The 15,964-nt window shown below is 48.5% G+C and overlaps 1 protein-coding gene across 1 annotated transcript in view; it reads right to left on the bottom strand.

Annotated features, from left to right (window-relative positions):
• Positions 1 to 5,942: 5,942 nt before the first annotated feature.
• LOC311355233 (complement C1q tumor necrosis factor-related protein 1-like) overlaps positions 5,943 to 15,964 on the bottom strand; it is a gene marked incomplete at its 3' end in the record, with an annotated part of 13,362 nt that continues 3,340 nt past the window's right edge. Inside the window, exons 2-4 of the mRNA XM_084474967.1 lie at positions 8,211 to 8,395; positions 7,593 to 7,741; positions 5,943 to 6,493 (exon numbers count right to left, since the gene is read on the bottom strand). Of these exons, the coding sequence (XP_084331093.1) occupies positions 5,943 to 6,493; positions 7,593 to 7,741; positions 8,211 to 8,395 (885 nt within the window). The remainder of the gene's footprint in view (positions 6,494 to 7,592; positions 7,742 to 8,210; positions 8,396 to 15,964) is intronic.

Genomic DNA, 15,964 nt, shown 5'->3' with positions numbered 1-15,964 from the left:
CTCTCCTGGTACCAGGGTATGTACCCTCTCTCCTGGTACCAGGGTCTGTACCCTCTCTCCTGGTACCAGGGTCTGTACCCTCTCTCCTGGTACCAGGGTATGTACCCTCTCTCCTGGTACCAGGGTCTGTACCCTCTCCCCTGGTACCAGGGTCTGTACCCTCTCAGAGCTGTTGCTATACGTCTTTCTTTCTTTCTTTCTTTCGCTCTCTCGTTGAACCCTGTGCCCCTTTCAAATCCCCATCATTGGTCCTCCCCCTTCCTTCCCCCCTCCCCCTTCCCCCCCCCCACCCCAAACGCCTGTTCCTATTGGCTGCTCCCGAGCTGTACGTCTCTCCTGCCTCTCTTCTCTGTGTGGTGTCGAGTCGCCACCAGCCCGTCATCTCCGTTGATTGAAAAGGTGAGGGAGAGGGGGGAGGGAGGGGGAGGGGGAGGGGAGGAGGGAGTGGGGGGGAGGGGGCACCACAGTTCAATCTTTAATACCTAATAAAACCATGATGAAAATTGCAACCGGGAGAATCTGTGTTTAAAAATGCACCATATATACATGGAGGTGCGCCATTCCCCATGAAATATTAATGCCTCGCTGGTAGCCCCCATCGCCGGCAGATTATTTAGTGGGGCCCGGCTATTGGCATATGCTAATAAACAGACGGCGGTGGTGGCACGTGTGTGTGTGTGTAGGCCTGGACCGTTCAAAGTGCGATCCGAATAAAAAATTGATATCGCTTGTAGTAGGCCATCCGCATACGGGCACCGCATCGCCGTCTCTTTGATGGCTGCACTTCATGGCGCACACGGGCCCTCACCCCCGGGGGACCCGAGAGATGACTCGTCGTCTGCCGCTCTGCCCGCCGCCGTTCTCCCCCGGCTTTAACGGCGGAGCGCGGGGATGAGGCGCCGCCGGCCCATCAGGTGGATCGGCGCCGAACAGGCGACCCTGAGCTGACGCGCGCCCGCCGAGAAACGCTGACGGGATCATCAAAGTCGGCGGCTCGTCACGTTTATCAGCGCGGCGATCAACTCAACCCGACGTTGACAAAACCTTGGCGGTTGCTTTTAAGGGTTTCGATTGGGTGTGTGATTGGATTTTGTGGGGGATCTCATTAGATTCGATTTTGATTTTGATTCTTCGCCGTGGCTTTTGGTTTGAAAGTAAAAGTGACGCAGCATCGGTTGTCTTTTTATAAAACACCAGATGAGCCGAGTAAGTTCAGGGATGTGTCTTTTCAGCTGACTTACCCTTTAAATACTGTCTTCATTACTGCTTTAGCTTTGAGCGCTACATTTGCATTTGGTGGTTGCTCCAGTGGACCTGAGATGTACCACCAGAAGACATGAATTGTTGCATTGCTTACAGGCGTTCTCGTAAAGAAAAAAAAAGCGAGATTGTTACGTTTCATACGCACTCATTTGATATCTTTATTTCTAACCGACTACCTCCACAGTCATCCCAAGCCCTAGAGTGTCAGTTATTAATGTTTCCAATAATGTTTGGTTGATCCGAACATGGCTCTTCCTGCCCTCTCTCTGCAACAACCCCACTTAGTCCTGTTTCAGCGGCAAGCCGGTCGGGATCAAAACAGGGCCGAGGCTGCCACCGTGTGGCCATGTGTGTGAACTGGGGGAAGGAATCCGGACTTTGGATCGTAGGGAGAATGAAAAAATAGAGACATTTCTTCTCATGCTCTTGGGCCGGGGATGATATGCTTCACCATACTAATGTCTCATTAGTTATTTAGTTAATTAGCTGATAGGTAGAACTATTATTTTCTCCTTATCGCCGGATGCTGTCTTCCTCGGACTTTATCAGCCAACATCCACAGGCGCTACCCTTCTATTGGAGTATTCACTTATTGTCTCGATAAGAATTATAGTGTAGGGTATATTCTCCATGCTGGCTTTTTTTCGCCATGTTCTTATTCAGTTGAAATGTAAAGAATAATCGATGTGATTTCTTATTTCTTATTCATAAGTGGGATTCATAGAGTCGAATACCTTACATCAGCACAGCCTCCATTAGGTTCAATAATATAATAATGTAACCGGTACTGGGTTAAAAAACGCTTCAGAGTGTCTTAGTCTGCCTATTTCAGCACATTATCCTAAAGAATTAGCTGAATATGTAGTGCTGCAGGAATACATTGGTTCCATCAGTCTTTAAAGCCTTTTTTCTAAGGCACTCCTGGGCCCATCAAGGCTAATGCGTGTGGGTCCATAATTAAGATAATGAAGCGCTGTAGGAGGTATAGGAAGCTGAGGACGGTGGTGTCACGTGAGCGATGCGGTCAACACCATAACCGAGAGTTGCTGATGCCGGTATCGGGGTCTGTTAGACGCGGATCACCTCATCCAAGCTGGCAGATTTCTTGCCGATGTCAGGGGCTTCTGCTGGTTAACTCTCACCACACAGACAGCGCGTCGTCTCTTTCTCAGATCTCGTTTATATACTCCACCTGGAGTCCATGACCTTGACCCCTAAAGCCTCTCCTCCTATAGGCCTACTTACTTTCCTCGTGGTGAGAAACTACAAAAGTCTTCATAGCTTCACAAGACTTCCTTCAAGGAGGCGATCAAACTACACTCTTAATCCGGCGATGTACATGACAATATTATAATGAAATAATATATATAATGATATAATAATAATATATAATGAAATCATTGTCTGACGCTTGTGAGAAAAAATAATTATACCGTCATCATAACCGATATAATCATGCATTTTCCAAGAATAGGCCTATATATCCACAAATAGGCCTACTATAGCTGTAAAAAATGTTGCTAGAATTATACTACTTTTGTACACCAGAAGGTGATAGTAGACATTGTGTCTTTACGTGGATGTGGAATGTGTTTGACGCAACTCTTTCCGATCGTTTTTGCTTTATCTATGCGTCCTGTCAAGTGCTGAATAAAGACCACCGCTAGAGGGCGCCGGTAGACAGTGATTTACAGCTATACTGTACAGCATGTTGCTGAGTGACTATCCATTGTGTTCTGTGTTTGTGTAGTGCATGTGGATGTGTGGTAGACCCGAGTTCTTCCTTGTCTCTTCTTTGTATGTATTGCATTGGAACCGATGGTTTGTGATTGAAAACCAATACAGATAGTAAGAAAAATAGATGAACAGGCATTAACAGATAAACCGATCAAGGATAAACTGCCAGAGAGCCTTTGGTGTTCGGAGGCTAGGGCTTTACTTGGAGTAACCGATTATAGCTCCTCTTTTCATGGCAAGTTCTGCTGTGGAGGGCTGGTGGCCAAGTCACTTTTCAGCTGTTCTTCTGTAGCACGCTTGGCCAAGTCACATTTCATCTGCAACAGCGACGAACAAACAGACACACCCAACAACTCCAAGACACGCAAAAACAAAGACACTGGCACACTCAAAAACAGATTCTCCCGATCTTCTCAGTTCTCCCAACACATTGAGCCACGTTCCCTGAAGGACATGTTTGTTTATTTTAACATTGGATATGATCCATATCCATTTCGAGCAATGCACACAGAAATCCGAACAAACGAAACAACAGCAACATAGCAGAACAGAACAGACAGAACAGAACATAGGCGCGGATCTGTGCTGCAACGTCTCTTAACTGTCAAGCGGTTCTCCCTCCCTCTGTTTCCCCTCCCTTGTTTCTTCCCCTTCTATGTAAATGTTCTTGTTTTCATAATCTTCATATTAAAGGGACTTAACAATATCGCCATTGTGGAGAATAAGTAAGGGGGCCTATGGGTTTGAAGCGGCGGTTTGAAACCGTTTCCCCCCCCCGGGACGCTTGCCTCTGAAAGGCTGCCGTCCAGATACACAACGGCATCAAAGGCTCCACGAGACATTCGTTGTGACAGATGGTGTTCAAAGCAGGCCGACTGGCAGCAAAACAATATCTCGGTCTGTGCCGGTGCTTCTTTAAATTGGCGAGACAAAACGTGTAATTTAACATTCGCATTCTCTGTTGTGCTTTTCTCACGTCGATGCGTGTGCGTGTGGGTGTGCGTGTGCGTGCGGGTGCGTGTGCGTGTGTGTGTGTGTGACGCTTTTTCTTGCACACCCCCCGAGAAAGAAATTATGTAATGTTATGTGCAAAAGTTTAGGGGGATTCAGGGAAATCTCTTTGTTTATTCTTTAATGCACCTGTTCCGGGGTTTTAATCCACAATGTAGACTAAAAGCAGGAATTAATTTGAGTTCCCTGTTCATCGCTGGGAATCGCAGCAATTTAATTGTTACAGCGGGAGGAATACAGATTACATGATGGTGCTTATCATCTACCTTGTTGTTAAAACATCTCAATTGATTTATAAAACTAAGAACTAAGAACTCAGATTAAAAAAAACAAAGAGCACACATGAAGCAGGAAGTTTACGTCACATCCAGACTGTTTGCTTTTTAATGTGTTGTAGGCCTACGTGTAAAGATGTCCAAAATACAGCGAGACGGGAAGTGTCAGATTCCCTGCTGTAAGCCATATGCGCTGCCAGCACGGACGTATGATATGTCCTGAGAACTGTTGTCCTAGTGGCGACAGATGGAAACTAGTTCACAACAGTGTGGCTGTGGAGTTCCGTATGAATGCAGATTGCCAGAAACGCTCATTTCAAAATTAGCTGCGCAACATTACAAATATGAAATATCCCCTTTCATTAATATCTATGAATACCTGATGTCCTGTCATCAATCATAGGTGTTCATCTAATCCTGTTTTATTGATGTTTATTTATACTAGCACCTGAAGGACAGTTGATATGTTTAATACACTGTATATGCTGACTGACCCGGCAAGCAATGCGCACAACGTAAAATATCAAAACAAAAACAATGTTTAGTGACACGATACTAGAGGCAAGAGGACTTGGTTTCTGCTAAGCAAGTCACCGTATAAAAAGTACAAAACAAGAACATCAAATGAAAACACGAATATAAACCTCTCGTCGAGAGTCTCGTCAATCAATGAGACAAATATCCAAACCCATACCCATCCATCCAGAATGCTGACGGCCTGGTCTATTATCGAGTTTTGCTCTAGACCAGGGCCAGGTGTATGTCACAGCAGACTTTTGCCCCCGCCACGCCTCTCCCACCCAGACATAACGCTGCTGCTGCTGCTGCCAACGCTCCCCCAGATAAACCCAATTGCGGGTCCATGGGTTGAGTTGAGTCACTTCGGACAGTTGAGGGTCCAGCGGGCCGGCCGGTCGATCGAGGTCACAGCGATGCTCTGACAAAGGCTTCCCATGATGCACTGCTGTCCTCTGGCTCTTCACACAGCCTGTGTGTCTAGCTGCTGTCGCCCCGTCCCCCCACTCCACACACACACACACACACACACACACATATAGACATACACACACACACACTGACAGACATACACACAAAAGTACAGGCACACACATGCATACACACACACGCACTCACACACACACACACACACACACACACACACACAGACAGACATACACGCAAAAGTACAGGCACACACATGCATACACACTCACACACACACACACACACATGCACACACACACACACACACACACATACACACAAAAGTACAGGCACAAACATGCATACACCCACACACACACACACACATACAACTACAGGCACACACACATACAACTACAGACACACACATGCACACACACATGCACACACACACACACACACACACACATACAACTACAGACACACACATGCACACACACACACACACACACACACACAACTACAGACACACACACACACACACACGCACGCACGCACACACGCACGCACGCACACACACACACACACACACACACACACACACACACACACACACACACACACACACACACACACACACACACACACACACACACACACACACACACACACACACACACACACACACGCACGCACGCACGCACGCACGCACGCACGCACCCCAGACCCCCCCTACAGCTCGCTCTTGTGTTTGATGAGGTGTCCGTTGAAGGTGATGTAGGTGTCAAAGTCATCGCTGAACACGGCGTTCTCCCGCTCCCCCTTGAACAGGCGCACCCACACCTGGTCGTGGGTCTCCAGCGCCAGCATCAGGCTCTGGCTCTGCATGACGGAGCGGTCGCTGGGCTGCGCGTACAGGATCACCGCCTCGCGCTCGTTGTGCATGACGTGCACGTACGTCTCCTTCTGGTTCCACGTGTGCACGTTCAGGCTGAAGTAGTAGACGCCCGGCACGTAGCAGTAGAACTTGCCGGTGAACATGTTGAAGTGTCCGTAGAGGTTGACCAGCTCCGTGTCGAACACCAGCGTCTGGTAGTAGTCGCTGGAGTGGAGGGCCTTCTTGCGGCCCACGGAGAAGGCGGCGTAGTGCGACTTGCAGGCCTCCCCCGGCTGGCCCAGGCTGCCCTTTGTGCCCTTGTAACCAGCGGGCCCCTGGGGGCCCGTCAGCCCGCTTTTCCCCGGTTTGCCCAGGTGTCCCCTCTCGCCGTGGTCCCCCTTCTCACCTGCGAAAAAGGCAGAGAGAGAGTCAGCGTTGTGCGTGAACTAGTTCAAAAGAACCAGTTCATTGAATAAGTTCATTTTTGCTATGAACTTTGAACTGAACTTAACATATTTTTTAACTAAAGAACTTGAGCTTGAACTAGTTCAGATTTTGTGACGTTCTGAATTGACGCTTAGATGACATGATTATTAAGTAGAGTTACTGCCTTAGTTGTGATGAATGAAACAGGTGTACAAATAATATCCACAACAATCTGAGATTGTAGTGATGGGCAGCTGGTAATGGAGAGGATTAATTTTAAAAAGATACGCACAGAATACTCACTCCCACAGTTATTCTTCGGTTTCTAAAATGAATGAACTGAACATGAACTAGTTCAAAACTGAATTGGTGAACTTATTAATTTTATTTAGTATGAGCTGAACTTTATACTAGTTCACGTGAAATGTGAACTTGCACAACACTGGAGGGAGGTTGGGAAAACGGTTTCAGGTGAAGCCTGGTCGAAAGGAGCTGTTGTGGCTACGGGTGCTTTGTAGTCACAGCGCTTGTAGTTTTGGTCGAGGTATGTGTGCTTGTGGTTACACTACTGTGTGTCTACTCTATAGTGTGCTAACCAAAAGTGTTATTGTCGCGTACTTCACGGGGACCCTCAGACATCCGCCGCGCCCACTCGGCTCCCAGTGACTCCCGGTGCCTGACTCACATTACGCTGGGTTTTTGCTAAAACACAGTTAATTGCCGCGGTCGGGATCGCTGCGGGCAATGTGTTGCGCTCCAGCGAAGCCGAACCCCACATTCACATCGAAATCGTCCCCCCCCCCCCCCCACGGACACCAACTAACCCACGCTTTTATTTGTTTCTTCCTTAAAAGCCCTCAAATCTTCTTCATTTCCCCAGCGGGCAGGAGGCACACCTCCACCGGCCTCGCTCTGAAACCCCGCAATAAACACCAGATGTGTGTGTTTGTGTGTGTGCGCGTGTGTGTGTGTGTGTGCGGGTGTGTGTGTGTGTGTCTGTGTGTGTGTGTGTTATTGTGTGTGTGGGGGGGCTGCATGTGTTTGTTTATGCAATGAAAGCATGCTATTATTGAGTGAACCTTTGAGTATGGTAATGTTGATCTGGGGCACCACTTTGTACTCGGGCGGGGGCGGGTGGAGCTGGGGGTAGCTCTGGCCGCTGTAGCCCGACGGGGGGGGGTCCTCTCTGGGGTCGCAGCATCGGCGACACTCCCTGGACGACCTCTGCCTGCGGAAGATCCATTTCACAAAAAAAGCGCCCCGCCGTTAACCTCCTCACTGTGTGCTTTTAGTTGAAAGTCGTTTGTAAACGAGGTTCAACGCGGACCAGATGGGCTCGATCGTAGCTTGTTAATTCACGTTACGTGTTTGTGACGTTTTGTTTGGTGCCTGTCGCTGTTTCCACAAGGCTTAGTTTGGTTAGTACAACGGCTGGCTGTGTGTGAGAGAGAGAGCGCGCGTGCAGATAATGAGCTACACGTCAGCCGTATTAGGGGTCTGCGGTTTTTCCCCTGGATCCTGTTTACTCTTCGACCTAAAATAGTGTTATGATGATGATGATGTCGGAAAAACCCGATGTCGTCCGAGACTTTTCTGCAGCACAACCACGTGCGGCTCCCTGTCTGAACGCGAACCCTCAGGTCGTTGAGTTCCCTCCTTGGTTTTCCACACACACACGGAGCCCTCGGTCGACGTACCCGCCGTCCCACGCCGCCCCCTCCTCTCTGGGGTAGCGGTCCGCCGGGCGGCCCCTGGGCTCCGTCCTCCCCGGACCCCTCTGCTCAGACTCCGCTGGTCCTTGGTCCAAGGGGGTCCGGTACGCGAGGGCCGCCGGCCACGGACCCAGGCAGAGCAGCACGGCCCACACACACATCACCTTCATCTGCCACGGCACACAAGGACACACACACACACACACACACACACACACACGTGTTAGAAAGAAAACAAATGGCTGTGAAGTGAGTGAAGCTTTGATACTCAAGCCTGAGTTTTATATATATATATATATATATATATATATAATAAATAGATGCACAGCCACGGTCAGTAAACAGGCGTTTACAGGGGGCCGCGTTGAAGCAAGAAGTTTTGCGGCCTTCTTGTAGCCACCAGCTCTGCGGCCGCCGTAGCTGGAGAGCACTACTGGGGTGGAATTGGACGGCGAATTTAGACTGTAGACAAAACACTTTGCTGTCTGTGCTTATACTAGGACGGGCTCTCCGACGGAGCGGCCAGGATCTGACGTGAACACCTTTTGGAAACATCGGAATATGATCTGTTTTATTTGAATGTCAGTCAGAGTTGAATGGCAGCCTCCTCCTCCTCCGTGCGGTTCGGTGCTGGAAGCAGGGAATTCATTTAGCTCCAAGACCAAACTCATCAGCGCTGAGCAGGATGCGGTGAAACATCTGACAGCAATCCGTGGCACGCTGTGAAAAGACTTGACGCCACACAGAGTAACAGTAACGTTGTTGCTTCGTGTCGGGCTGTCATACTGGAGGGAAAGTCCAAAAGCAACAGTCAGACATTCGCTCGCTCTCTATTACAAGATCGACCAAAACTGAAGCCGATGTATTACTTTTACATGCAATTTTTACTACAATAAGTTGTTTCCCCTCCAACATATATGAAGCCTGAAATGACGATTCACACATCCAACTTTAAGGATCACATTTGTGTTATAATAACCTTGTGTTGTAATAACCTTTTACTGCTAACTGGTGTGAATAATATTGTTTGTTTTTACTAGGACAAAGGTCTTATTACAGATGTTGCAAAATACATATTCCTGCCATTTGACACTATAAGAGCACGCACACATAAAGGTTAATCAATTCAGATCTATGAGTTTACTGCAACACAGGTCATCCTAATTATACAGTGGATTAACGGTTTACTCCTACACGTGTAATTGTCTCCAGGTTAATGAAGGCTCTCCAGATTTAAGACCACTCAGCTACGTAGACGCCTGCTCACGGCCATTACGGCAAAACGACGGGATGAAACGAGACCATCGTTATTATGATACTAACGTGAAACTACGCAACATACGGGAATGGGAGGCGGATTTCTGAGTAGAGCCATAAATCAAATACAAATACTCAAAGTGCTAACGCAATTCAAACTAATGACCACGTCTGAAATTGGAGCGACAGGAAGTTGGCTGTTTAGCATCAGAGGCACCACTATAATCAAACTAAGGGCCCCTGTGTTTGTCTTCCACAAAGCCCCTTCTGCCGGACAAGGGGTCCGCCATTATCGGCCCTGATTGTAGCCACAGCTTGATTAACCCGATGACAATCACCCTATCGCCACTCAATCTGTCCCCCTTTCATCTTCCTTCTTTCTTTCTTTCTTTCATTCCTTCTCTGTTTCTCTCTTTCAATTTTTCTCCACGTCTTGCTCTGGCGCCGTCCGTCTCTCCGTCCGCCCGTCCGTCTGTCCGTCCGACAGCGTTCAACGAGTCAACGTTTAGGGGGATCAGAGGTCTGTCTGGATGCAAACATGGGATTAGCGGGGGATTAGAGATTCCTCTCAGTGCTTCCAAGCCTTTGAGTTTGACCTCTTGCTCCGGGAAGACGTCCGGGAAGAGAAGGCCCCGGAATACAAAGGAGTCTTATTATCCTGATATGCTGCCCCACAACACAGCCACCACTCACCCACTACTCACCCGCTACTCACCCACCACTCACCCACTACTCACCCGCTACTCACCCACCACTCACCCACTACTCACCCACTACTCTCCCGTTACTCACCCACTACTCACCCACTACTCACCCACTACTCACCCGCTACTCACCCACTACTCACCCACTACTCACCCGTTACTCACCCACTACTCACCCGTTACTCACCCGTTACTCACCCACTACTCACCCGTTACTCACCCACTACTCACCCGCTACTCACCCACTACTCCCACACCACTCCCCTACTACTCACTCCCCCACTATTCCCCTCTGACTCCCCCACTCCACCCCCCAAACACTCACCCCCTGCTCAAACACACAACAACCCCCCCCCCCCCTCACCCCACCACCCCTCCCCCCACACAAAGCGGATCTCTTCTGCTGACCGAGCGGCGGCGTAATGAGACAGTCAATGAACACGTTGGGCTTTGAAGACAAGCATGGCTGCCCAAAGTCCAGACGTCCAAGAATCAAAGCGTTCTGCTCAGCGTGTGCTTAACTTCCTTGTGACCCCCCCCTCCATCCCCCTCCCCCCCTCCATCCCCCCCCCCCCACAGAAGTCCTTGTCGATGTGCTGTATGTTATCTCAGGGTAAGACATACATCTTGTCACCGTTTGAACCACTCTGTTTAACCTTTGTGTAGTTTCGGTTTCTTCCACCCTGACGTCCTTTAATCTCATTAGCTGTTGAGTGTGTTCCACCTGTGTTGATTGTTTATGGTTTCCTCCTGTGTGTTCAAGCCTTTGGTTCTATTTCATTGTCGGCCCATACACCGTCTAGTCTAGGCTTCGCCTTATGGGCTGGTCCCGTGCACGGGAACAGCCCGTAAGGCGAAGCCATAGACAGCGTAGCCTACAATCATAGAACTAGAATTATAACTATCTATTATAACTACATCATAACTATCGTTTTGTTTGCCCTCTCTGATCGTCCTGTCCCGGCGTTAACCCGGTCTAGTCTGTGTCTCGGTTGCTTTGAGATGAGTCAGGCAGTTTTTTTCCGACTTGTTGCCCATCGTCATCTTTTTTTTTGTCTCGACCTTTTTGTTCCAAGCCGTTTTTTGTTTCTGCACTTGAGTCCACAATCCTGCGACGTGTTTTGAACTGCCTCATTTCTGCTTCAACTGACTCTGCTTCACTGACAACTGCCAATAGCAAGAACACATCATAAGGGATGGGCCTCGGGGATGATGTCATCACATCGTAATTCTTATCAAACTTTCCATGATATCAGTGACTGCCTATCAAGGTGCTTGTGTGACTAACAGCCACTATATGCGTCAAACTGTGAACCATCCGTTACTGTTTCCGGGTTTACAAACCTGTGTATTTTGTCTACTAAATGTACTTAATACAAAAATACTAAATACCATTGTGTGTTTATGGTTGTACCACTATTTGCATTTTCAGAATATCACCTTCAACTTTTTTGCTTACTCTCCCTGGTGTGGCTTCAGTTCTTCATATATCTGTACTTTTGGAAATGTCAGATTGAAAAAATAACATTATTATTACGTTATCATTATACTTATTACAAAATATTTATCCTTTTATTGTTGCATTTGAGCCGAGTTATATTGTGAGCAAAAGCGTGTGGATACATGTTGAAATACTACGCATGGACAGGCTTCCCATTTGCGTCATCAGAAATTAATTAACAAATTGTTTCTACATTCATTAGATGTGTCTATATGTTTAGATTTTTTGCTTTACTTGTTTGAGATGTCTGTTCATCATTCACTATAATCACATGCATAGAGGATCGCTAAAACAAAATGGCGCCCACTCTGTCGAGTCTTGTGGCCTGAGTATGACTCATTATTTGCTCCATGGTTGCATCTACAGCAAAACCCTATGGCATGATTTGGTTTTAATTCAGCACTGAAATCACGGCTGTGGCAGCAAAGAGCGTGAGTTGTTGTTCACCCATTGTCCAGTGATGAGTACGTCCTACGTTTATTCATTCGTTTTAATCAGGCATCATTTTCAAAAGCCAGTTGTATCAATTATTTAAAAATGTGACAAAGCAAAGTGTTGATTGTCTAGCTGCCAGAATATAAGTTTCTTTTTGTATCCATGGACCCTTCTCTACCTAATGAAGCTTACAGCACTTAACCAAAATGAGGCTGGTCTGCTCATCAAACATCTGTTCACCCGTAGAGAGAACACATGTTGAAACCAGCCTTTGGCGTAATAATTAATAAGTGGAAACATTTGTGTGTGTGTGTGTGTGTGTGTGTGTGTGTGTGTGTGTGTGTGTGTGTGTGTGTGTGTGTGTGTGTGTGTGTGTGTGTGTGTGTGTGTGTGTGTGTGTGCCTTCTTATCTGTGTGTGTCTAATATCTTCTTGTGCAAACTTGTCAAACTGTGGAAGCATCATGCCCACCTCATTATTAGTTTTGTGTGTGTGTGTGTGTCTGTGTGTCTGTGTGTGCATGCCTGTGTGTGTGTGTGTGTGTCTGTGTTTGTATTTGTGGGTGCCTGTCTCCATTCACCCAACAGACCAGAAATCCTCCTTCATGGCCCAGTTCCTTCCACTGGTGGTCAGCAGACCCAGGTAACTGGTTTTGTTCCAGTGTGGACGTGTGGTGAAAGCCACAAGGCTTAGCCAGACACACTCTCTCCACACCCCCCCTGGCCCGTCTTTGTAAACAATGACATGAAGTTGTTGTACCTGTCGTACAATAGCACCAGGGGCAGCCAAGTAGATGTACTGCAACCACTTAAACAAAAAACAACCACAAAGCAGTAAATGCTGAGTTATATATATATATATATATATAACTCAGCATTTACTGCTTTGTATATATATAGAATAGGGTTAGTAAGTACAAATGTCCTTATTGTAAGTCATTTTCGATAAAAGCGTCTGCTAAATGCTCAAATGTAAATGAATATATACCGGGGGCGCGTAAATATGATATTACGATTCTTTGATATACTTATTGATTTGCTCGGGGAAGTTCATCCTCTGCTTCCTCTCTAGGGGCTGGGAGCGGTGGGTCTGCCACGGGGCAGGGAGGGGAACCAGCTCCAGATGTCTCTGCCTTGGTAATGAGCAGGGCGGGAGTAATTTAAGTGCATGTTTTTTTCTTTGTTGTGCGGGAGTAAAACCTGAGCACCTGTAGGTAAACCTACATGAACACCGGGAGAACGTTAAGGCCCCGTCCACACGGCCGAAATACTATCTTTTTGCCCCTCTGTTTTCCTTTGATGCGTTTCAGGATTATCTCCGTAAAGACGGACTCGTTGCGAAAACGCATGGAGCTGTAGAAACGCTACAGCAGTGCATAGTTCAAGCTCCACACAGAAAAGTCCCGCCCCTTAGGGTTCAATGTATATTTCGGTCTATATGTTTCTGTGTATGTGAGATATTTGTGGGGTCTATTTCAGTTCCTCAGGGGGGGGAGAGCTGAGGTGGCAATTCATCTGTGGTTGATCGGACCATTGGCTATTTTCTCATTGGCTATTTATTTCTCTTTGTGTGTGTGTGTGTGTGTGTGTGTGTGTGTTTGTGTATCTTTTCGGCTATATCTTTTCAGGATATGGCCATTTCCTGAAAAGTACAACCCCCCTTAAACACTCAAGAAAACCTGGGTTGAACTGGCAGAAGTCAACAAACCTCTTATATCACGGCTTGTGTTATTTCTGTTTTGCTTATTGTGATTCAGAGTTGTAAAAACTTTTAAAGGTTAGAAGAAATAAATCCTACATGGCCACAACGGCGCCAAACTCCCCCCTCCCTTCCTACCACCGGCAGCAGATGCTGCGGAAGTCAAATGAAGGTCTCGTTGGAGAGGTGGAGAGAGTTCAAATGTTAATAAGCTGTATAGCGTCTGAGCTAAAGTGAGCACTTATCGCCCGGTGAACTGTGAGGCAGTTTAATCTACCCAACTCATCACATACCACAAGTAACAATTCACACTATCCCTCCCACACGCACGCACGCACACAAGCACAACACACACACACACACACACACACACACACACACACACCACACACACACACGCACGCACGCACGCACGCACGCACGCACACATACACACACTCACACATGGGTACACACACACACACACACACACACACACACACACACATGGGTACAGACACACACACACACTCACACATGGGCACAGACACACACACACACACACACACACACACACACACAGATGCAAAAGTATTTTAGCATGCACTCACCTGTTACGTTAAGGATAGCCAAAACTATGAATAACGTGCAACGGCGAGAATGCAGAAGGCCTGACAGAGCAGCAGAAGTGCTGCAGGCGGCAAAGAGAGAGGGGAGCCACAGCAGCCACAGTGAAACACTCACCAAACGTGGAAAAGTTGCACAGGGATGCGGCTGGGTTATGTCACCTAGAGGTCCTGCTGCCATTTGGTTTCCAACTGTTTAGAGTCACCTTAACCTCCATTCTGTCTGTCTGTCTGTCTGTCTCTCTCTCTCTCTCTCTCTTTTCTTCTCTCTTTCTATTTTATGGCTTTCTCTCTTGTCCTGAAATGCTCTCTCTCTCTCTCTCTCTCTCTCTCTCTCTCTCTCTCTCTCTCTCTCTCTCGTTCTCGTTCTCTCTCTCTCTTTCTCTCTCTCGTTCTCGTTCTCTCTCTCTCTCTCTCTCTCTCTCTCTCTCTCTCTCTCATTCTCTCATTCTCTCTCTCTCTCTCTCTCTCTCTCTCTCTCTCTCTCTCTCTCTCTCTCTCTCTCTCTCTCTCTCTCTCTCTCTCTCTCTCTGTAATGAGGAGACAGCTGCATGGCCTATGCTTTGGCATGCCCTGCACATTTACACCCCAGGTTTTATATTTTCCACTCCCTCAGGACCACTCGCCTCACCCTTTCTCACTCACTCTCTGAGTCTCTCTCTCTCTCTCTCTCTCTCTCTCACAAGCGGCTCCTTGTCTCCAGTTCCCAACAGATCCCCGTCCAACATCGCCCGTCCCCCGTTAAACCACTGGCATCACTCGGCTCCTCCGACGCAGAGCGAAACCGTGAGGTGGCGACGGCGCGGGCCTGATGAACTACGTCAACACCGACAGCCGCTCAGTGGGCAGCTGTCTCTCTGCGACCACAACGCGGGGCGAACCATAGCATTGGGCGGTGTCTGCTGCTCTATTGTCAGCCCGGGGGGGGGGGGGGGGGGGGTGTTTACAGGCTGGGAACCTAACACCTGCTCCAGGTCAGCCCTGCTCCCTGCTGGTTTAACCCAGACCAAGGGGGCTACAGTAGCTGTGTCCCATGAGGGCGGTGGTGGTGGTGGTGGTGGTGGTGACGGTGGTGGTGGTGGTGGTGGTGGTGACGGTGATGGTGGTGGTGATGGTGGTGGTGGTGGTGGTGGTGGTGGTGGTGACGGTGGTGGTGGTGGTGGTGATGGTGGTGGTGACGGTGGTGGTGGTGGTGGTGATGATGGTGGTGGTGGTGGTGACGGTGGTGGTGGTAGTGGTGACGGTGGTGGTGGTAGTGGTGACGGTGGTGGTGGTGGTGACGGTGGTGGTGGTGGTGACGGTGGTGGTGGTGGTGGTGACGGTGGTGGTGGTGGTGGTGGTGGTGGTGGTGACGGTGGTGGTGGTGGTAGTGGTGGTGGTGGTGACGGTGGTGGTGACGGTGGTGGTGGTGGTGGTGGTGGTGGTGGTAGTGGTGACGGTGGTGACGGTGGTGGTGGTGGTGGTGGTGACGGTGGTGATGGTGGTGGTGACGGTGGTGGTGGTGGTGGTGACGGTGGTGGTGGTGGTGGTGGTGGTGGCG

Source organism: Micromesistius poutassou, assembly GCF_964030765.1.
Source record: "Micromesistius poutassou genome assembly, chromosome: 11".
NCBI lineage: Eukaryota > Metazoa > Chordata > Actinopteri > Gadiformes > Gadidae > Micromesistius > Micromesistius poutassou.
This window is presented reverse-complemented; position numbering and strand designations above follow the sequence as displayed.